The sequence below is a fragment of the Gadus chalcogrammus genome, chromosome 10, assembly GCF_026213295.1.
Source record: "Gadus chalcogrammus isolate NIFS_2021 chromosome 10, NIFS_Gcha_1.0, whole genome shotgun sequence".
NCBI lineage: Eukaryota > Metazoa > Chordata > Actinopteri > Gadiformes > Gadidae > Gadus > Gadus chalcogrammus.
The window spans coordinates 21,617,616-21,642,478 of NC_079421.1; the positions used below are offsets into that span (position 1 = coordinate 21,617,616).

General features: G+C 43.7%; 1 protein-coding gene across 1 annotated transcript in view; it reads left to right on the top strand.

Annotated features, from left to right (window-relative positions):
• Positions 1–24,863, top strand: part of diaph2 (diaphanous-related formin 2) — a 378,439-nt gene that overhangs the window by 58,077 nt on the left and 295,499 nt on the right. The window contains 2 exon segments of the mRNA XM_056600149.1: positions 12,060–12,448; positions 13,046–13,421. Coding sequence (XP_056456124.1) covers positions 13,338–13,421 — 84 coding nt within the window. The 5' untranslated portion in view covers positions 12,060–12,448; positions 13,046–13,337.

Consider the following 24,863-nt stretch of genomic DNA (forward strand, 5'->3'; position numbering starts at 1 on the left):
AAGGCTCCTGACATCACCGTAGTGACAGACGCACGCGCTGTGTCACTGCTAATGATTAAAGGGAGAAGGGAGGGATCAGACTCACCCATTCCTTGAGACACACGATCATACCTTCCGGTTTTAGTCAGGTAGAAAAGACTAGAATAAAGGAAATTGTTTGTCTAGATGTTCATAATGAATGACCACGTATTTTTTTAACTTTTACAGACAGACCGGCACACACACGTGCAAGCAAACACACACACGCATGGACGAAGACACACGTGCACATGCACACGCACAAACACACCCGCACTCACTCAATTGCTCACACACTCACTCACTCAAACCCATATACACACCTCAACTGAATTTGACTTAGATGTGTAGGATGTTTCTCTTAGAAATGCAGAATACACAATATTTAGGACAATATTGCTACAACATTAGTTTATGTTTATACGTTTTGAGAAAGTAAGACATTATGGCAGAAGTTGGCCACAGGATGGCAGTGTTTAATGACAAATAGCACGCCATTCACGTTTGCTTTTTCTCAGTTAATCACGCTCAATTAAAATTTTAAATCAATTTAATGTTTTATGCCTGGACACTTCTTTGATGTGTTTATTTCGGGAAAAACGAATCAATTTTGATGGGTGAATGCCAAACGGCAGCAATGAGGTGACTTCTTAGAAACCTCGTCTGTCATTGATGTAGGGGTGCTGAACCAATCTCCAATGAGTCGCAGGCAGATTCTGAAAAATACTTGAAATTCATGAAACAATATTAATGTGCTGGAAATTATAATATAATAGTAATAATATATATAGGTTATGTATTATTAATATGATATTAATAACGACAACATTAAATAAGCAATAGAAAGTAAATGAAACACGGAAGAGAACCTATAGATCAAACATTTTACAAAGACATGTTTAGCTTGCAACCAAATCACAATTGTGCAGCATATATGAGGCAAGAGATGCAGCCATCACAATTGATAAATGACATGATACAAATTACATATACTTATAAGTAACTGGAATAATGTTGTTTGGATGAACCATTAAATCTATAATCATCTATTTACTTTTCCATTTACCAGTTTAATATTTACTATGCATACAAATGGTGGGCTGTCTGTCCTATTAATTGGCAATCAAGCCATCTTACCATTTTATAATACTTGTAATGGAAATTGTAATGACATTGTTAGGCAAATGTTCCAAGGACAAATGGTGTGGCATTACAGGGTTTTGGGATATTAATCTTTACAATGAGGGTCCCATCAGCGGCTGATGCTTCTCGAAACGCAGATGCACATTAAACATGCGTTATTTAGCAGACATCAGCCGATTAAGTACACTTTAGTCATTTATGCACAATTATCTGGATTAGCTGAGACTCATTTTGTTTGAGTTGTTAGATAATATGCCATCACATCGTCAGCTGCACATGCATACGAGCTCATGTGATACATGAAACCAGTCGAGTATTCCTGCAGATCTTTCAGGCTGCATTGGATTTAAATGCGTCTCATGTGAAGGGGAGTGCCTCTGTATGAGTGCAATCACCAGCGGTGAAGTGATGCACCGCCGGCCGGAACACGACGCATGCCCGTCCCCATGTCCACCCAGCAGAGTGGATTGTCTCCCTGCTCTTTCACCGTGTGCCGTTCTCTCCTCTCTCCACTTCCCGCAGCACTCTGCCTGGGAGTGGATTTTCTTTCTGTTTATTTTGCTTTCTTCTTTCGACCTGACTTCATAACCTAATTGATTGGGAAATGAAATTTTCTTTGATTAAAAAAAGATTCAAGCGTTAGAGCGTCTTGGTTTGATTCGGAAGTCAGGTTGTCCAAAGCGTTACTTATAGAAATACCACCCGCTGAAATAAATTGCCATGAAGCATATGCCATAGTCCCTTTTAAAAAATGAATATTTGCTTTGATTGAAGCCTCCAGTTATGTTGATTTATGAGTGGATGTATCCGTTATTTCATTCGTCCTTCTGTATCATTATATAGTGTACAAGAGAACATATGCAAAGTCGTCTTTAGCGAGAGAAAACTGCAAGGTCCAAATAGAGAAGTACATTTATGTTTCTTGAGTCGTCAAACTCAGGAAAAGTATGCCCTCATGGCTTTCTGCCACAAAAGCCCTTTATGTCAGAAATCCACATCTTGTAAGATGACTGCAAAACTGTGTCTCCGACGACAAAGCACAGGACAGTTCACGTGTATTCCATCAACACATGAAGCCAAACATATAAGCATTGAAGGCCACAGTGTTGTTGTAGGCCTACTCAATAGTAACAAGATAAGGAAGGCTAACTCTGACATCGGTATATGAAAGGGTATCACGATGAATCCCAACCAGTTTTGCGGAGCCAGACGACAAAAGATCTTAAAACAGCAGCCGTTCCAATCTAAACTGAATGTGAAACCTTTACTTTTGGATGTTGCAAAAAAGTTTATACAACCGCTGCTTCTGTGAATCCATGTTTACTGCCTCAGCCGCTCTATCAATTATTCAACAGCAAAGCCGTGTGAGGGTTTGAGGGACCTAGCAGGAGGGCTCTCCTTTCTTTATGAAGGATTCCTATGCGTAAACATGAGACCATGCCTGCCAGAATATCACAGCTCAATAATCTATCCCCACAGTATACACTATATAACCCAAGATCAAATTACAAGATACGCTCGGTTTACGGAACCCACTCTCATAGCTTAAGCTTCTTAACCTGACGTTTCATAAAATATCATTTATAATTGGTAACGACCCGCCCAAAAACTTTTTTCAAAATCTGAGAAAGTATTTCTTCCATATCAATGGAAAACAAATCACGTATGCTTCTATCCCACAACAATAGCCTGCATCACACAGCTCACCATTTAAGTCTGTGGCTATTGCCCCCTAGTGGGAAATGTGTTCCTACCTGCTGAAATGTAATATTAATCCAGCAGGCCAGTGATAAACATGCGCCAAAGTCCTGGAGGCATTTCAAGCTACTAATAAATGCCTATTGAAATGGCGTCCTAGTTGCTGGAAACTGCAGCCTCTGACAATCATTTCCTGGTTCAGTACTTTGCCTTCCACAATGCCGCCCCTCGCTGGGAGAGTATGGCACGGGTAATTGCTCAGATGAGGGGTCCCCGTGGTAAATTGTTAAAATCAGATTAAGCGGGTCCCCAAACTGAAACCATTTCCCTTCAAACACAAGTGTAAGATCACACAAAAACAAGACACTAAAGCGGCACTCTTTCTTTTCTTTTTCTTTTTTACCCTTTTCAAAAGAACCATTTCAGCGTTGTCAAGCCCGAGACTCCGGTTTGCCTCTAACGGCGTTCACCGTCTCGTGCACATTTCGGCGGCGTAATGAGCTTTCAATTGGCCCATTCGTTTTTCCCCGTTGCGTTACCTGAGTTAAACAGCTCCCCAGACGTGGTGAGCTTCTGGTGATCTCCCTCAATTTGAGCCTTAATGAAAGCTTTGTCCCACTGCTGTGAGGCTCTTCCCCGACACCGCATCTCCCCTTCTCCGACAAGTGCCAAACAAGATGGCGCTCCCCAACGAGCCCCCCTGCTGTGATGAGAAACGTCGCCTGTCTCCTTGCTTATTGTGCTGGCATTTAGGTGGCGCAGCGTGGCGCTTCGACGAGCCTGCAGTGTCAAGGCTATTTCTCTTGCTCCAGCCCTTAATGCTTTGACTCGGCAAAACCAGCCCGTTGTCATCTTCCCCCTGTTGGCCTCGACCAGAGCTGTGAAGCGAGAGAAAAAACCTGATGTATAAAAATATCTCCAAGGAGTGTGTAATAACCTTCAAGGAAAGGGCTTTGATTGCACAACAATTTCACACCGAGGTCTCCTCTATCGGCCGGCCCCCCTAAAGCAGTAAAACGCTGCAAAAGGGCCGAGGAGAGTGAAGGGCAGCGAGGCGCTCGCTGGGTTTTGTCAGGAGTGAAAGATTGAAGAGGTGTGAGGGAGGGAGACCGCACGGCAGGACACCAGGGTTCCTGTGTTCGCTACAAAAGCACGGCTTCCCTCTGGCCTAACTGCTCTGAAAAAAATAAACCCAAAGAGAAGGGGGGGATAAAAAAATGAAAGTTCAGCTGATGGAGAAACGCTGACAGGGGAGGGACGGTCTAATCCTAATGGGCTGCCAGGGGGGGCAACGCCTGCCCCACAAACAAGACCCCTCTGACTGGAGGCACAATTTACTGATCCCCCCCCCCCCCTGGCCTTTCGCCGGCATCAAATGGAAGATAACAAGAAAACCACAGAAACCACCGTTGACCTGGTAAAGTGGATGAATGGATTCTATTTATGGAAAATAAATCCCCTTTTGTGTGTGTGTGTGTGTGTGTGTGTGTGTGTGTGTGTGTGTGTGTGTGTGTGTGTGTGTGTGTGTGTGTGTGTGTGTGTGTGTGTGTGTGTGTGTGTGTGTGTGTGTGTGTGTGTGTGTGAGAGACACATCAGCAGAGGTTTACGAAGGCTTCAAGATCGAAACCGACCAGTTATTTATGCTGAACCTTCGGATGGCCGTCACAACGCTTTAGCTCACGCTAGGCTACAATACAAACGTAGGTCGTCTACAAAACCCGTTTGCATGTTATCTTACTGCGGTGGAAACGTTGCGGAGTACCTGATGATTGTGTTTTACGCGTTACACCCTACACCTTTCCCCGTTGCTGGTTTTAACGGCACCTTTAACCGGCAAAGATTGCTCTGGTCACCTCCCTGCATGTCGCTGTTGTTGACTTTGCAGAAGGTTAAGCAAGGCATTGTGATGGTAAATGGTTGTTATATGGCGGGTTAAGCCCCATAAAGCCAGCTCCAGGTTGTAATCCTCTCCCTTTCCTTCAAGGCCTCATTGATCACCACATTACTGCCGTGCAGTTATTGGTCGTCCTGAAACAGATTTTCATAAAGAGGGGAGGGGCGCGGTGCTGGTTTATTGTTTTCTGTTGCGACCCACTCTTGGCGTGTCTGTTTAATGTTTGCTTGTTCCTCTGCATGTTCTGTTTGTTCTCGTGATGTGACGTTCGCCTTCAACCTCCCTCCAAAGACACACAGGACATACACTAAAATGCGGCAGTAGTCATGCGTGAGTTACCTTTATCTACCTTCCATATGGCCGGAGTCATCGTGGATAAGGTTCAGCCATGACGAGGTATTATGAGACTAGATGGGATGGTGGAAGTGCGTTGGTTTGAGTTCCCGCTTCCGCCTCTAGATGTCACTGCTGGCTCACTGCTATCTTGGCGTCGCGTTGGCTGTATCATGGCGTTTCAGACCTCAATAACAACAGATGCTGCTGATCATCAAGTCTCAGATCATATTTATCTTTCTTTGTTACTGCTTGTAAAATAACTCTCTCCCTCCAGATAAATAAACATTACAATTGGCGGTACATATTGGCGCAAGGAGTTGCTTCCAATTGAGATCCACAGCAACACCAAAAATACATGAATGTGGAGCTGACAGGTTGCCTTGGCAATTAAGCTAAAACACTCCAGGTGCATTGTAATGGTTATTGCATTTTAGGAGAAACAAACAACTAATTAATGACTGAGTCCTTTTCTCCCCGTGAATCCACTTTTTTTAAACATATACCTCCTAAATGGCTGTAGGCCTCTTCCATAGGTGTCCATAACTTCCTTCCTCCTCTTCTCCTCCACAGACCGAAATCAGTCATTTATACACGTAGCAACAGATTGACTGGGACACACACTGCGGTATGCAGATGTCCTTTCTCTCGCTGTCTCTCTTCTGTTGCTGATCGGTTCTTCAAGAGAAACACAGTGTGCTCGTTATCGATTTACTCAGTGTAACGTACCTTTGGTTTAGCAGTTCTTTATTTAGTCAATCCTGGGCCGAGGAGACTTTGATGGTTCCTCATGTTACTTGATCAATCATTTATTTTTGTTATAGCCCCATAGGCTACAATTCTTAAAGTGCGTTCTTCATTTTACTTTTTGGACGTCAGCCGCCGAGTGAACACATTTCTCACAGAGAGCACCAACCTTCTTTTCCTTCCGTGTCGGTCTTGAGAACACGGCGATTTATTCCCTCTTGTTGGTCCCGTCCCATTTCACCCCGCAGAAGATGTATACTACCTCGCTGAATACTTAACAAAGTACACAGGCTAGAGATGCCTGTATAGACTGCACACCATGACAGGACAACGGTGGCAGAGTTCCAGAACGAGGCTGGTAGATGGCGTGTGTTGTGGTGAGCCCCGTGCGATAGGCCTACTTATTGTTGGGTTGGTGTGGCTGTTGAAACATTAATAGCAGAACTTCAGTGGCCTCCTTAAGACCCTTGTAGCTACCCCCCGTCGGCCCCACTGTGGTGCACTGCAAAGTGATTTAATCTTTCTTTGTCTTCAGGCTTGCAATTCTTTCGTATTTCGTGTTAACAATGCTGCTTTTATCACATTTGTTACTTGCTACTTATTCACATGACTGAATTAAATAATAATACGGTGCATTAAGAGTATCAGAATATAAGGACATTAATGTGTCCATATAATGTACAATGTATGCAGTACAATATACAATTGTATAGCCAATATATACGGTGTATAGATATATGCAATATACGTTTTATGCTGTAATTATTTTAAAGGTCACATGTTACCAGCCTACGTCTGCTTCCAATATGTACCTTATAATCATACTCAATTTCATGCGTGTGTGTGCGTGTGCGTGCGTGTGTGTGTGTGTGTAAAGATCTTTGTAACCTTAAATGTGAGGATATTTCCCATATTTCTATCTTTTCTTTCTCCACCTAAACCACCAGATCTCCATTTGAAAGCCAGAGCTTTACTTACAGGTCCCATTACGGATGCAGGTTCTCGCGGTGGTCTAGCGGTCAGGGGCGGCATCAGAGCACTGGTATTTTCCCCTCTGTCCTCTTTACCTCTGTGATTGAATGGCACAGGGCTTCCCATGGGTCTTGCCTCCGCTTCCTGTCCCAGCGTTGCCCTCTCTGCTCATTGAATATACAACAACCTGCCGGCTCTCCATACCTTCCTGAAATCACAGGGCATCACGTCCTCCACTCCCCTCTTTAAAAATAGTCATTGTGCCGTCGCTGGTGCTGCTGCTGCTTCTCCTTTGACTGCAGCACAATAAGAGTGAGGTGGGATTCCTTGTGGAATTCGTTTGCACCGGCAATACGCCCTTACCCGAGGTGTTTATGAGTGTGTGAGTGAATTAGTGAGTGAGTGAGTGTTGCCATTTGTATTCACACCAGTGATGTTTGAATGTTAAGTTTGTTCTGTTCCTCAGCTGAGGATTTTTATGTTTATTTAACTTGAAAAAAAAATAATTGAGGGTTAAAAAATTAACCCTCAATCCTAAATGGAGGGTTCGCACCTAACCACGACCTGAATGACCCCGTCTACAGGGGCTGTCCTGACAGCTCAATGCACATTCCAGAACCACATTCCAGGAAACCTACCCGTGTCCGGTATTGTTCTTTATTATTTATGCTAGTGACTGTTACTAATTATGGATGTACTGACCCTGTGTTGAAACCAGAGATATTAATTCGCCTGTAGGCCGTTCTTCTAAGCAATATACTTCCTGCTGCTATTCAGAGTGTTAGTGTTTGTGTGTACCGCCAAGAGACTCTGGGTTCAGTAGATCAATCATCTTTCTGTGTTTTATTCCCTCATGTTTTTGCCTAACATCATATCAGTGCCAGGATAACCTGGTAATCTCTTGTTTTCCACCCCGTAGACGTGCCCTAGACTCAAATGTTTTCATCTTTGTTGCTCTCAATGGAGTTTTTGGGGCGGTATGATTCATTTTACAGATATCTTGACAAGTAGTGAGGCTTCAAATATATTGCTGCGCCTGATCTGAACAAATAACACACGCTTAAAGTAGCAAAATAAGAATCGTTTGACATGGATGTTGTATTATTAATGTGGTTTAATGTAGATTGGAGGATTTCTGATCTTTTACGTTGAGTTAGAGAAATGTGATGAAATTCAGGATGCTTTTTAGTTTCAACCTTCTACTCTGACACATTTCATTTCATCTTCTTTATCAGAGGAGTGTTGAGCATGAGCTTGGCACATTATACAATTCTTCATCTTTACACAGTCCCATACATTCAGACCTACCAGATCTACTGTAAGTCACAAAGCAGTCCCAGGAATCAAGGTTCCTTTGATCAAGGGCAAGAACGGAAGAAGGAGAGAGCCTTTCGCACTATATCTTTTTCTCTAGCAGGAGGTCTAAGATTGGAATCTGTATATTATTGTATGAAATAATGTATTGGCGTGGCATTTGAAAATCATATATTGCATGCTATTGTATTATATTGTGTAATTGTATTCTCCATATAATCTTCAGTTCATGTTTAAGTTTTGTTTTGGGAACTGAGAGTTGCATTGTGATTTTTGATGTCATAATATTAAGTCATATTCCAGTTTATATTCATATTCCAATTCCAAGTGGTCTTTTTACCACTTCCCCAGATGTTGAGCAATCCCAGCAGGGTAACTTGTTTATTTGGTGGTTTCAAATGTATTAATATTTCAAACTAATAACGTCATTGAATCCTAATGATGAACTAATCATGAACAAAACATTAATATAAACTGTAGATGACTAATAAGTGCTATGTTAAAGAGGCCATATTTTACAACTAGGTGTAATGTTGGTTATATATTTCAAGCAATGTCAAAATCGACCCTCTAGTGACATCACAAGTGGGAGGGTCCACCCAGATGATGAATACATCAGGCCGCTAATCTAATCTAATCTAATGGACCATACCAATTTGTAGTTATACTGACCTACTTTTGGTAATGATTAATTTGTCATCGACAAAGGCCTTATCAATTAATGAAAGGCTTGTGACTAAACATACTACAACGTTTTATCATGAAAGTATTGCATTAGAGGACAAATAAAGCTAATCAAACAGTGATCTTCACGTCAGTCCAATATGCCGTAGTGTCATCGTGTCATCAGGAGCGCCACAGGGTGTAACTTTATCTCGCTGTGCGCCCCGGGTCAACGCTTCGGAGCGCTGCACTGCGTTTCTGATTTGCTCAATATTGAGCGTTCATGAGCTTCTGTTGCGCAACACTCTCGGTCCATCTTCATTTCGCCTCATTTGTTCGAGTGGCCTTGCACCAGCACTCTCATTTCCCTCGCTGCCATGGCAACAGGTAACGCAGATGAAGTTATTGCAGACCAGAGTCGGTAGTAGTTTCATTGAAAAATGTTCACGTGAATTCACTGCCCAAAAGGAAAGAAAGTAATCACCATTATATATGATTACTATATGGTTTAAAAAAACAACAGCATGCAGTTATCCGTGCGCAGAATGCTCTCTTGTTCCTTAATGTACACTTTTCTAGACCATTTTCAATCTAGTGTGTGAACTATGAACACATGGTATGAATCCTACATCAAGTTCGCCCAACAGAGTTGATACATGAATATGAAGAACAACACATGAGGAATATTATCAGTATAAATATTCATACATATTCGTTGAATGACTACCACAGACCTCACTACCTTTTGAGAATGCAATCACTATCAGAGATGGTTTTCAAAACAGCATTTCAGAGCATGCAGCATACAGCGTATAGCCTACATCTCGAAGTAAACAGAATTGAACTAAGATCCGGTGAAGTGAGAGTCAAGCCTGACTTTACCTCATGTTACCCGCCTTCTCTACGGTGGCTGAGAAATGCCAGACTACATGAGACCGCTGCTGAACTTGTACTACAGCAGGGGGGGGGGGGATGAATAATTTACAAGTTATTTCCCTTTCATCTTCTCAGGTCTATCTCGCTCTCTCTCGCTCACGCTCTTGCTCTCGCTCTCTCACTCAGACCTAGTTGTGAACCCTTGAGATGGGGTAATGGGGGAGAGATCCCCTCTGCATAACAAGCACAGAGTGTGTGGGGAGGTTACCGAGGGTCTCTCCGTATAATTGCGCCCACAGTTAGACCGGAAAGGGGATTTGTAGTGTAAGGAACAGTTTGGATGGAGTCTTTGCATTTGTAATGTCGCATACAGTGCTTATCATGTGAACGTGTCTATAGTTCAGTTGTGGGGTTAGTCCAAACAGGCCGATAGGAGTGAAAGAGCTTCTTACCGTCTATGTATTCATTAACATCGTGTTTTATAGTCAACATAACAACTAGGCTGTGCTATGCTATATTTATCAGGGACTGTCTATTTAATATAGGGTCATGGTCTGTCATCTTACGATTGCACAAAATAGTGTCCTACATTGAAAGCAGCTTTACATATTAAATGATAGGGCTGGCGAACAGCAGTGGATTCGAAGGCGTACTAGTGGGCTAAAACACAGCTCTCCAGAGATCACACGATGCTGGCTGACATGCTCTCTCTTCAATTCAATTTACGCTGAAAGAACTTTAAGAACTCGGGTTTCCCCCCCTCAGTTAGTTTGTGCTCTGCAGTAAACACCCACAGGAAAAGGAGAGACATAAAACATAAAGACACACAGCATTCACAACGATCAAATGTGTAATTCATACGACACAACCCGTCTTGCAGATATTCTTTTAATTATGGAATCGATGTTTGGTGTTCGACAGCTGAACAAAGCATCTCAGTTGACATTGAGCTGGTTCTCAGTGTCACGAAGCGTTCCCTGTGTCCTTGCCACCTTGCCAGAACACGTTGCAGTCGCTCTACCCCAGCAGCAACACTACCTTGGTCTTATGAATTCCACTTGAATAGAATAACTTGTAGGTGATGTGATTCCGACAATGGCAGATGGGGAGCCAAATGGTACTACTTTAATGTTTTCCGCTCGCAAGCAGCTGCACCCAAATGCAATACGACACGGAGGAGAAGTGCAAAGAGTTGGGAGTAAATTGGATTTAGCACTTGCTTTGAACACTCAATCATTGAGATGCGACTTTGAGTATTTTGTCTTCAGAATTTGAAATACGGCAAAAGTTTCAAAAGCAGTTTAGGGTTCCACACTTTATCCGGAGGAAGGAGGTCTACCAGGAAAGTTTGTTGGGTTCTGACGACAAGAAGGCCTATTGATTTCATTTAAAGATCCACAATTTAATTATTTGAGGATCTTGAAATTGGCTCCTCATTGTCCATGCATTTTTGTGGTAACACTCTGCCATAAGGATTCCTTAATCAAACTGGAGAGCATGTGACAACTTTGGCGATAAGCTGACATTTTTCCTAGAGTGTCACAACCGACACAAGCGTCGTAACATTCCTCATACTGCAAATGGACGGGCCTAAATATCAAATATAGAAAATATCAGTGGACCAAATGCTCAATCGCCAAGGCTTCAATGATGGATAGTGATTTATCAGACATACATTTACAGGAAAAATATTAGAGATTAGCACTTTAAACAATCGTTAACGTTAGTAAATGCCACAATATATTGTTGTTATTAGCATATGGATTAGTATTAGGGTTAGGGTTAACCCTTGCCCTATTAATAAATGTGTAGCTTTTCAAATGAACACCATTACCCTAGTTAACATGAAAACCATTAGTGTATGATTACTAATTACAATTAGTTAACCGTTTGTTAATTGTTAGTTAATGCCTAATACTAACTATTACTAACTATTAACTATTAGTTCATGCTTATTAATGTATTAACTATGCTATTTATTGGTTATTTAATAGTTAAAGGAACATGTATCTAATTCATCTCTTTCGACAATATACACTAGGACTTTTAATGAGCAATAATTAACATCATGCAATTGATTCTTATTTTATGTTGATTATGCCTATCCTGAATTTTAGTTGAACTACTCATTAAAAGAGGTAGACTATTGTATTTATTGTATTGTATTCTCACTCATTCCCTGAGTGGACTCAAATCAGGATGAGGCAAACCTTACAATTCCTTACCACCTATATAGGGCTACTATAAAAAACATTAAGTTTGAATAAAATAATTAACATTTTGGGCCTACAATATGTTATCAATTTAATATCATCCCAGTCTTTGCACCAAATAAATAATACCCCTAATATCCGATCCTTGGTTTCTGATAAATATCCATTTCATTTGTCTTTGTTTCCAGCTTTGTTCAGCCTGAGGTTCGTGTGGGACAGGAGTGGGCTCTCCATCCTGTGTCTTTGTAGATCATCTACTCGCATCCATTGACCATGGTGCTGACTGCTGCCTCCCATCCGGCCGCGCTGAGATCTGCACCACATTTCGCTCACATTTCGCTCCTGCTAGACGACGCAACGTGGACCCCTGACTGCTAACCTGTACAACCAATAGAAGCGGGGGTCTCCGTTCGTTTGTCATTCTCACGGCCAATCACAAGGTCGGATGGGCGGGCCTAGCGAGGGCCTGGCATTCAAGTTTGGTTGCAAAAGGTAAGCTCTGGATGGGATTTTGTGAGTTTATTTTGATTGCATATTTAATTACTACATTTAATTGAACGAGGCACAGCTTTATAAGGTGAGGTATAATTTTCTCTTTCAGGATAAATTACTTTTGAATATGAGTTGTTTCGTAAGTCGAGCGGAGGGGAGTGGACAGTGTTTGTAAAGTAGCCCCAGCTGAGACCAGCGGTGGTTGTCTCCTGTCGTCTGCTGTGATTGTTTATTAAATGGTCTAAATGCACATCTATTATTCTCTGTTTTCCTCCCCCCTGGTCGACAGGACGGGGTTATACCGGCTGGGGGGTCAGGGTGGTCTTATAGGGGCTGCATTGTGGTCATGTTGTAACTACTAGTCCACTATACTACAGTGCTACTACTCCTCATCGGTTCAAGTTGGACCGAAAAGAGGTTTTATTCTGACAGTCCTTCAAAGAACAAGTCTGTCATAGAGACGTTTCTCTTTATTATTGAGTCTTATACGGTCCTATATTACCGCGGGGAGACTCTTCTCATGGGATATCTTCATCGATGTAACGATCACGTGTTTACTGGTCTTAAACCAGTCCAACATGTGGCGGCAGAACACACCCCCGGGGTCTGTCTTGTAAACGTGATAACTGTGATATTGATGATGGTCTTGTGGTGATACTGAAGTGTCTTTTGGTCCTCTCAGGAGCAGTCCCCCGGCTGTGAGACGAGGAGACCCGGGACGGATGTGACCCCACCACACCTCTTTGAAAAGTACTTTCCCCTCGACAACTGGAACTGAATTACTTGGAATTGGATGCTGTGGATGAGGAATCCTTTGAGATTATTCCAATAGCTTTTTATTATATTTATTCACCCCCCTGGAATGGCATTGGATAAGAGCTAAAACCTGGTGGTTTCTCAGTCTTCATCGAGGCGTTTTGGCGGACTTCACTTACTTTTCCCGGAGGTCTGGCATTTCCCAAGCCCAGTCCGACATGGATCAAGCCAGCGGGGGAGAGGACCCCAACAAACCCTCTAAGAAGAAGTCAAACGAGGAGGAGGGAAAAAACAAGAAGCTGGTAGGTTTGGCGTGTTTAGGTGATTCTTTAAACATGTTAGGGGGTCAATGGCGTTAGCTCATCTGCAGTCGATTAGAGACCGACTTAAAATACATTAGTCTCTCTCTCTCTCTCTCTCTCTCTCTCTCTCTCTCTCTCTCTCTCTCTCTCTCTCTCTCTCTCTCTCTCTCTCTCTCTCTCTCTCTCTCTCTCTCTCTCTCTCTCTCTCTCTGTCTATCCCACACAGACACTCTGTCTCTCTCTCTCTGTCGCCACATGCTAATCAACCAATACGTTGACCTTACTTCACCTGTGTACACCAGATATGTACCAAGCTCAGCATAGGTAAACATCAGTTCTTATGTCATGTTGTTGATGAAACCCCACCACCACACACTACCCCTCTGATCTGCTGCGTTCCCTGGTGGTTCCCCAGTGAGCCAATAATATCACATGTCATTCAGCACGTCACTGTGTTGGGCAAAGCGTGTCCCAAATAACTATGTAGCATGTAATACAACAATAATACACATCAGCAGTCTTTTATTTTTCACTGAGGTAAAAGAGCGAGTGTTTCTTTTAGTGCTTTGCTTTTGAAAAGCACTCAACATGTTGAGGGAACAGAGTACTTTCTAATCAATACTGCGAAACCGGAAGGCTTCTCGTGTGAAAACATTTGTTGACATTCTTTTTGCAGACCAACCTCTAGTCATTGAGTTCATTGGAATATCAAAGATTTCTAGGTTCCAGTTGGGGCTGTTTCAAAAAGTACAGCAAGGCTGTTGTTGATAAGACGTAGCAATCCATTAGCAACTACTACTGCTTTACCTTCACTCTGGCCCTGGGTCAAGACAGGGTACTGCAGAACCCCTCTTCATTGTGGCCCTGGGTCAAGACAGGGTACTGCAGAACCCCTCTTTATTGTGGCCCTGGGTCCAGAAAGAGTACTGCAGAACCCCTCTTCGTTGTGGCCCTGGGTCCAGACAGAGTACTGCAGAACCCCTCTTCATTGGGGCCCTGGGTCCAGACAGGGTAGAACCTCAGCAGGCCTAATGCAGAATATCCATAGTTCTGATTCAACAGAAAGCTCAATCTTTCTAACAAAGACCTGGTTTGTTCATGCATTGGTCTTGTTTTTTACTTTTCTTATGCATGCATGAGTTTGCTTAGCTGACTCATATGCAGAAGTGCAGGTATTAGTAACTGTAACTATGCCCCAGTTTACACAAACTCACAAGATCTCTCTCTGGACAGATCCACTTACCCAATCAGGGTGACATTAAAATAGGAATTGTATGCCATGAGGAGAGGTGTCATCACCTCAACTGCCCCTCTTTCAAATAATAACATTTGGGTTGTAGAAGTGAGAATTAACAATGCAAAACTTTCTAGGTCCAAGGGTTAGATTGTAATTGCTGTTTGTAACGAGGGAGAACCAGCTGTAATTATCCTGATACAGTGGTTTCTTTGAGGGTGGATGAAGGCCTACTGAATTCAATATTTTATGTTCTTCAAGTCACATGGTCACAGGACTGTTATTCTGTTTATTTATTAGTCTAGTCTAGCCCTAGCAGCTACTATGAGTATAGTAGCTATGAGTACTACTAGAGTACAGTAGTGTTGAGAGAGACTGACGTCATTGAGGGAAAGCTTTATGGGAAAATATATATATTTAAATTAAAGCAGGTAGTCTTGTCTTTTAATAGATATCTGTTGTTTTCAATCTCTTCCACTTTACGTGCTCTCTCCTGTATAAGGGAACTACATCAAACTCATAATTTCCTGGAGATACCAGTTGGCACAAGTGACTTAACATTCATGAGGATTAGAACATCTAAACTTAGCTTGCAGTGTGATCTGAGCTGTGGTGGCCAGGTAGGCATCATTAGCTGAGGGTGGCGTCTGTGCCTTTGGGGTCACAGGGTACATGGTATGACATGGTATTTTGATATGACTAGTCGTTTTGAGGCCCCTTTTGAAACATAAATGATTGACAGCTCAAGTCGGTGAACCAGGTCTTAGTGCTTTCTTGTACACAGTTAGCGGCGGTCTGGACAACAGTGGTGTGACCTCAATGCTTTATTGTTCGGGTGTAGAGGGCAACTGGTGCTGTAATAGCAAGTAGCAGGACTGTAGCACGGCTCGACCAATTGTTTTCATCACCCGATACGTCGCTCCACTTTGAGCAGCCCCACCGGAAGGCCAATTATTCTACAATGTGGTGTTTGAGGAAGGGGCTTGAACCCACAACTGGAGAATAAGGCTCCCAATGGGATACTGGAATGCCACCCTCACTGCCGCAGGAAAATAAACAGTATTTTGTAGTATGTGTTGTATTGGGTGTCAACCCTGACCAAGGGTCTCCATTCTTGGGTCTCTGGCTGACTCAGAACTAGAACAAGGTTTTGGGGAATGTCCCTCAGTACCTCAGATGTGTCATGCCTGCCTGCTATGCATCCCAGCTGGTTAAGGGTAAGTGAAAGAGTCAGGGGGATGGAACTACTACAGTCAAACAGCGTAGCCCAGTGTGGGAGTAATGACGGCAGCGTCAGATGCAACCTTGCACACCTCACTCTAGGTTCCACCCTGTGGCTTTCATGTAGAAAAGACAGACTCCCCATTAAACTCACGTTTGGAGACGCCCGTGCGTGAACTGTGCCTAGCGGTGCGGACCAGAAGTGACATCATTACAGGCCTTGCGCACGGCTAATATGGCGATTTGGCGCGTGTCACACACTTCTAGGGATTTTGATTTGAGAACTGCATGTCCCAACCATGGATGTGTTGGGAGGACTTCAGATGATGTCACACAGACAGTTTCTACTTACTAAGCTCTTTTTGTTGTTTTGTTGGTATATTGAAGATGGACTCATTTTAGGAGAGGTTTGGTGAGGCTGTTTGCCTGTTCAAACACATTTACAGTCCTTCTCAAAGACGCTGAGATGTGGAAATGGTGGCGTCTCCTTTAAAGCAACAGCGTACAAATTATATCATCTTCCGCATCACGAAGCACCTGCTCTGCATCCACTCTGCATCAACCATTTAGATTCATTAATAACACGGATATCCTTTTTGCCGGAGGTAGTAACTACCGACAGGAGTTCTTCATGCGTTGCTTTTCGTGTCCAGTGCCCCCTGTTGTTCAGGCGAATACCGCCTACAACCTGACTGAGACTTTCTGTCTTTATGTAAAAGACAGTCTCTCTCTCTCCCTCTCCCTCTCTGTATCATTTATTACTAGGCTTGCTCGCTGTTGCTCCAGCTCCCCAGGCAGTGGTCCGGGCTAGCTCCCATACAGCTCGGGCACTGGGGGAGGAAGCCATTCGTCTTCTCTTGGTGAAGAGGGTCAGGCCTGTTTTGTTTAGCTCCCCTAGTGTGTAAGGCAAATGTAGAAGAGGTTGTGCGTGTGTGGAGTTTTTATTTTCGTTTTGGGTAAAAGCTAGTATTAGGAAATTGTTCCTTGTTTCCATTATTGTTGGATCTGGTATGTCTGTGTGAGCATGTGTGTTTGTGTGAATGCGTGCATGTGCGTGTTTGTGTGTGTGTGCATGCGTGTGTGTGTGTCTGTGTGGGTCGTTCTTGTGTAATGAGGCCTAAAGTGCCTGAGGTAGGAGCTCATGTTGTGAAGACGAAGGCGTCAGTCTTAAATGTGCAGATAAGACCTGAGCTGACAACGTGACATTGTTACCGCCGTCAAACGCTCAACCTGAGGAGACTCCAGTCCCAACCTGGAATGGGCCTGATCCCATCACTGGTTTTTTCCCACAGGATTTTTGAAGACTATGGTGGGGGGCTTGTGATCTTCTAGTGGGACCGAGCGCAGGCCCCCCCCCCCCGGGGAGAAAAGATTGAATTGAATTCATTTAAATGCATCAATCTGGGGAATTTTGAGAACCAAAATATGACACATCAATTACTGACTAATTACTTACAAACTGATATGAATGTTGATGAAACAATGTAAAGGGTCATACTAAATTTAAGAAAAGATGAAAACAAAAATGACTAAAACTCAGTGCTGAGCCTTTATACTACTAGTTTATTATTATGATTATTATTATTAATACTATTAAATTAATAGACCCTTACATAAACAGCTGCCCTTAATACAGACTGCTGGGTTTAACCCAAACAAAGTAACACATATGTCGAGTTTGTCTTTCTTTTTTGTCTTTTTTTTATATTGAAAGTAACTATTTCGGCCGAAATTAGACTATGGCTAAAATTAGACATAGTCTAATTTCGGCCGCAATAGTTTCATTCTCGTCAATGTGTGGAAAACACTGACTGCAGCACTGTGTGCACACAGTCAACATGCAAGGACACCACCGATATGGTGCACCTTGGGGGAAAGTTTAGATAAGGGTGGATTAGTAGAAACTTCCTGGTCGCCGTCCCCTGGGTTCTGTGTAGAGGTTATATCTGGTGGGAATGGGCCCGGTGACAGTCAACCTGCTTTCGTATGCAAGGGGAAGCGATGTCATGGGTTCAAAGGGATTCTGAGCATCTGTTTGACAGCGCACCGCGCCCTTTGACAGGGCCGCGACAGCATGTATTTTTCCAGATCATGGCTCTATAGTATCCTCATCATTATTCAGACAGCAATGCCTTTGAGCTGGGCTGTACAGTTCAACCCCTAGTGTGTGTTAATATACATGTATGTACGTACTATGTACGTGCATACTAGTATATATGATTGTGTATCCATACACATTCATTCACATTCAACATCTTTAGGCCTACATGTATAGATAGGCCTAAAGATGTTTATCTACTGTGCACGTATATTTAGACGTTTTATACACACACAGAGAGCAAGAGGTAAGGACACAGCGTTGGGGAGAGTCAGACGGACGGAGGGAAACAGGGCGAGGGAGATATAGAACGAGAGAGAGAGAGACCGCGGACAGACAGGAAGGGGGTATGAGTCACAGACCATTTAGGGAGCCTGAGCCGTGGCTATGATATGTGGCGGGCCCGGCCTATACAAATGTAATGAGGATGGGTGTGAACCGTTGACCGACAGATTAGCGGTGCGGGTGAGTGTGTCTGTGTCAGGCTGCTACACGCCGGCCTGTTTGCGCCAGCCTGACTGTAAACAGTGGCTGACTTTTGGAGGGCCCGGGCCTGTTAGACCCGTCAGTCGGGGGACGTTGGGTTTCAGATGACGGCGCAAACATGGTTTGCAATCAGATTGCTTACGGCGTCTTCTATGCCTTCGGTCGCCGTCGCTCACTTCTCACAGTCGCAAAATATCATCTTGTCCGGCTGAGCCCCGCGTATCGTTTCAACACGTTATGTTCAGTAGCGAGAAAAGCAGTTTTTTCGTGCCGCTATTCTAAACAGCTGACCTGTTTTTGTTTATTTGTTGCATCGCTTTGGGTTGGGAATGAAAAGTTTTCAACACGTCTTTATAAAGTGATACCACAGCTTCACAACCTGGCCACCAGCAACGGGCTGCGTGACACCGCGCGTCCTCTCTTTCTCCAGTAGCGGGGTTGTTTATAACCTGTTAACGCCTTGATTCATTCAATTACACCATAATGATTGTTGACATAGTCATCATTTAGCTTAAGTCATTAGAAATAATGAACATGCCAGTAATGGCTGTGAAGTTGCGGCCCACTAATGGTGTCTTATTGTTAGACTTTGGGCGTCTACGCGTCCTACTGGAGAGTCCAGTGTTGCTTCATGCATCGCTGGACCTACAAACTACTTTCTCTGGACTTTTCTGACTTGTTTTGTGGTCAGAGGTAGTCAATGAGCTGCTTCATTTATAACATCACAAGCTATCATTTCCATCCCCAGCAAATTAAGGTTAAGTGTTTTGTTTTGTCATTAAAGTTGTGACTTTGTTAAGCGGGTGACTTTGATAACCCTGCTTCTCAAACCAGTGCTGTAACGTGAACCTTCCAGCCTAAACCTCCCAGTGTATAGGGCCTAGTAAACCATTACCACGTAATTAACGCTAATCTGTGGTATTATCTTAATTAGTGATTTACTTGAGACGCCACACTTAACCTGCGTTATTTTGACAGGATATCTGATCCACACGTCATGTTGGAAGTTGACCAGTAAAAGCATTACGATTAATAGTATATACTTAATACAGATTTGTGACATGAGATCTATGGAGCATGTTAGGTTCGCAGTTGGGTGTCAGCAGTACGCTGTTACATTTACAACACATTTACATTTAGGGCATTAAGCAGACGCTTTTATCCAAAGCGTCTTACAATAAGTACATTTGTCAGAAAAAAGAGAATCTACAATTTATCGCTGTCGGTACAGTAAAGATATTCATAGAAACAAGTGCCCAGCACGTGCAACCCATAACCCTATACAATAGCTAGGATATGATGCTACACAATGCAAGGTGCTATTTTTAAGTGCCAGGTGGTATACAGCATACAATATGTGTAAGAGAGAGGTGTTGTTAGGAGAGTCAGGGAGGAGAAGGGGGGGGTGAGGTTAAGGGAGGAGGCTATGAGTCCAGGTGAACTCGGAACAAGTGAATGTTGAGTTTCTTGCCGAAACTGGTTGGCGACTCTGCGGTCCTGACATCGGCCGGAGGAACCCCCCCCCCCCCCTCCCCCAGTGCTGATCACATCCAATCAGGATTCAGTTGCTCAGAATTCAAATATTTTGATTTGAGCTTGAGCAAGTTAGGGTTACGGGAGGTTGAGTTAGGGAAAGTGCGGCTAGTCAAATGAGCGGGTTGGGTGGTGGAAAGGAACAAACTCGACCACGGCAGGAAACGGACCACATGTGCGTTGAGGAAGTTTAAGAGAGGAAGTGGGTCAGAATGCGTTGCCTCATATCAGGGGAAGGGAATGTGAGACAGCTCTTACATCGCTCTCCACTACTATAGCCGTGGTTACAGCCAGAACTGAGATTGTTAATGTTACATACAGTGCAGTATTATCACATAATGCTAATTAATTTGGACACTTGACTGCTACAGAAAGCCATTCAAGCTGAGATACAATTCAAATGTACAATTCAAATGTAAGGTTATAATTGTAAAATGTATCTAAATGTATATCATTATTTCATGAATGGACATTGGGTTGACAGTTGGGTTTCCACTCGGTCAACATTGATGGAAGGTCTTCCCCCTTCTGTTTTCTCCATTCAGTCTCTCCTGTTTAAGCAGTTGTCTTTATGCAAACACAGCCTGTTTTACGCTTGTTTTACGCTTGTTTTACGACTGTGACTGTTCTTTACAGTCTGTCGCACTGTTGATGTTGACAGAGACGAAAAATAAGGTTGGGATGAATGAACTTGATTTGTGTTATAGTACATTTAACATAGAACAATAGTATAATGCATGCATCATATATTATTTTGCATCAGTCAACTACTGTATATTGTTGCGCATCTCACTTGGCAGAATGGAATATTAAAAGCACACAGAAGCACAGTATGTGTGGCTATTCCAGACAAGCTGTGTACAATCCAATTCATTTTTCACACCGAAAAACAGCCCCGCCCGTTCCTAGCGCCGACCGAGATCCCAAAGGAGAGAGGGTTGTTCTTTGGAGGAGATTCAAGACTCCGCTAGTTAAGCCCAATTCCATCAGCGCCCCTCCCCTCTCAAACCACGTCTGTGCCCCCCCCCCGCACGCGGACAGTGCTCGGATTCTCAGACACTGGGAGATAACCTGGGGGCAGAGCTGTGCTCTCGCTAGACGCCGGTCACATGACGTCTCAGCGGCCGGAGTAGAGCCTCCGACATCCCAGTCCCTCTCCCAGTCCCTCTCCTTCGTCCCAGTCTCTCTCCTTCATCCCAGTCTCTCTCCTTCGTCCCAGTCCTTCTCCCCATCCCAGTCTCTCTCCTTCATCCCAGTCTCTCTCCTTCATCCCAGTCTCTCTCCTTCATCCCAGTCTCTCTCCTTCATCCCAGTCCCTCTCCTTCATCCCAGTCATTCTCCTTCTCCTTAACCCCAGTGTCTCTTCTTCATCCCAGTCTCTCTCCTTCATCCCAGTCTCTCTCCCAGTCTCAATCCTTCATCCCAGTCTCTCTCCCAGTCTCTCTCCTTCATCCCAGTCTCTCTCCTTCATCCCAGTCTCTCTCCTTCATCCCAGTCATTCTCCTTCTCCTTCATCCCAGTCTCCTCTCCTTCATCCCAGTCTCTCTCCTTCATCCCAGTCTCTCTCCTACATCCCAGTCTCTCTCCTTCATCCCAGTCCCTCTCCTTCATCCCAGTCATTCTCCTTCTCCTTAACCCCAGTGTCTCTCCTTCATCCCAGTCGCTCTCCTTCATCCCAGTCTCTCTCCTACATCCCAGTCTCTCTCCTTCATCCCAGTCTCTCTCCCAGTCCCTCTCCTTCATCCCAGTCATTCTCCTTCTCCTTAACCCCAGTGTCTCTCCTTCATCCCAGTCTCTCTCCTTCATCCCAGTCTCTCTCCTACATCCCAGTCTCTCTCCTTCATCCCAGTCTCTCTCCCAGTCCCTCTCCTTCATCCCAGTCATTCTCCTTCTCCTTAACCCCAGTGTCTCTCCTTCATCCCAGTCTCTCTCCTTCATCCCAGTCTCTCTCCTACATCCCAGTCTCTCTCCTTCATCCCAGTCCCTCTCCCAGTCTCTCTCCTTCATCCCAGTCATTCTCCTTCTCCTTAACCCCAGTCTATCTCCTTCCTCCCTGCCCCTCTCTCCAAAGTGGCCGTTTTAAGGAATTGTAAACATCGGCCTTTCCTAAAATACCAGGCCGAGCCCCCCCCAGACCCATGCCCTTTTAAAGTCAACGTAGTCCGCTACGCAGCTGGCTTTTTAAAGTACAAAAGGAATCTGTTTTTTTTTTCGTATTTTTTCTTTTTGTGGTTTATTTTTTAACCCCCTAAATATTATTCAAAGAGGATCGTCTTTTATCTTTTAAAACCTCAGCATTGTCTGAAGCACAGTGGACATTGAATCAGTGTAGTGTGTTCACAAAGTGGTACTTGAGCACACGGATAATGTTTTGTGGATGATTGAATAAATTCAATCAGCTTGTCACTGATCCAGTTTGCAAGGAGGAGTAATGCACTCTTATCTCTGTGCATTCTAGGTTCTGTTTCAGGAAGGGATGCTTTGTGTGGGTTTGTGTCGAGGGCCCGTTTCCATAGCACCATATATGTAGATGCATGCACGCAACTGTGTTATGTGAATGAAGTCTCCTACAATATGTGTACTTCATTCACATCTTCTGCATTGGGCCTTCAGTGTGCAGTTCCAGCCAGAGTCCAAATCAACGTATAACATGGACTATGGATTCATTATGTTGTCACAATAAACAACCACTGAAACCGGATCACGATAATTCACTGTTGTTTAGAGTTTGTTTCAGTGCTCTCATTTTCCCATTAGGGATCCCTATTCAGATGAGCAAGAGCACAGGATATAGGCTGTGTGTCTCTGGTAATCCTGTATGCAGGCCCTCAACCCAGTCTTTTTGCTGGAGGAAACACTGGTCTGTTTCATGGGAGGGAGTAGGAGAGGGATTGGCAGGCGTTTTGAACCCTGATTGGATCAAATTCACACACTGCTTTAGTCATAAGTTTCCCAAAGATGATGTCACCTTTTATGTTTGATATGTGCTAAGGGACTGTTCGAGAAGCAGGCAGTTGACATCATTCTTAGTGAGCTCACTACATTCTCTGCTATGCATCCGGCCTTAACACATGGGTGTGTTGTACTGTAGTTGTTAGTGTAGTAACAGCAACAACCATTTATATTAGGAAAATAACATCTTCTTTGAGGGAACTTGCTTAGAGACACCTTACTGTTTATTTCCGCAATTTAATCCATTCAGCGAGGGGATACTTCTTAGATGCTTTATCTTAAAACGGTAAATAAGAGAGTTTTGTATTTAGATAAAAAGCACACGGTGGATAAAATAAGCTCTCTGCAGTGATAACCTCTCTCCCTGCAGTAGACCAGTTTACACATAACACTAATGGCGTGAAGTGCTAGGTTGAAAAAAAGTAGTGAATCGGCCCTTCTTATAATGGAGCCATTACAACATAGCGTTGACCTTTAGTGGCGCTGTCACATTTTGTATTAATTTGGAAATATATGTTTGACTATAAGCCGTTATGACCCAAATTGTACAGGTAAGGGCCACACATTCAGTTTTCATTCAGTGTTACTCTAATAGATCAAACGTACAAACCAAAGAGAATAAGCACAATTATGCATGCATATAATTAGGTGGCATTCCTCTTCGTTTCTTGGACTTTTCATGTGCAGATAATTTATTGCCACACTGTGCTGTTATTAGGCTCATTGTTTTCCATAATTAGGCCACTAATTGCAATAACCGCAGGAAACAAACCCGGCAATAGTTATTCGTACATTTCCCATCCCCTCTTTCTCGTTTTATTACCGACTACATGTCTCCACACCGAAATATCCTCTTCCGCCGCCACCTTTTGCTGTAAACCTTAATTGCTCCTCATCATGCCCGACGCACATTGTGATGCTGGCAGCGTCTGGAAATAGTCTTCCTTTGCATATCAAGGCCCCTCAAGCCATTACATTTCTGCCAACACCAAATGTACTTAGGATTGCCTATGCATGAACAGGCACAGAATGCTCGCCGTCTTCTCCATTCATCCCACATAGTTAGCGAACGCCATGCTATGCTGAGGCCGCTTGTAGCGACTGACGGTAACACTGACATTGCAATTTGCATTGTTTGTCTTAATGTTCTGTGAATCTGTTTCTTTCAAGGGCTTACTGTGGGATTCTCTTCTCCTCGCTTTAGTCCTCTCTTTCTAGTTTTATTTATTTATTTGCGCTGCTGTTGAATGGATCTAGGGGAGACTAACCTTGTGGTGACGGGGATTGTGAGAGCGGTGCCCTTAAAAAGCACTCTACCTGTGATAATTCCCACTCAGAATGTTCCCGGAGTGTCGTAAAACAAATACCAACAGTTGTTCTGCTTTTTCCCCCCAGAATAGTTTCCTAGAGGTCCTTGAATGTTTGAAAGGCAGAAGGCGTCTCTTCCCTCCACTCAAACTACTCCCAATGGGCTGCACTGGCATGACAAGTCTTGTGCTTTTTCTCTAACGGTTCAATACAGAAAGCGAGGCTTTGGCTCACTCACTCTTTGACTCATTAGTTTGACTTGGATGAGAGCCCGTCGGCCTCTTTAACCCACCTGTGTGTGTGCATTGTACCAGCATGGAATCAGCCCAGGCTGTGAGGGAAAGGTAATAAACAGAGGACAAGACAGGAATGAAAGGAATCCCCTGACGATTGATTCAACAAGGTCACACGCACCCACACACACACGCACGCACGCACGCACACACACACTCTCTATTGAGGAATGGTCAATAAAGCATTCTACCGGTAGCCAGCTTGGACTATTAAAGCTTATGCTATCTGGTTAAGCTTGGGGTCCAACAGCAGAACAACACGGCCTCTGTCTTTATAATGAATCGTGGTTTCGTTAGACCTGTTGCCTGTCAACTGG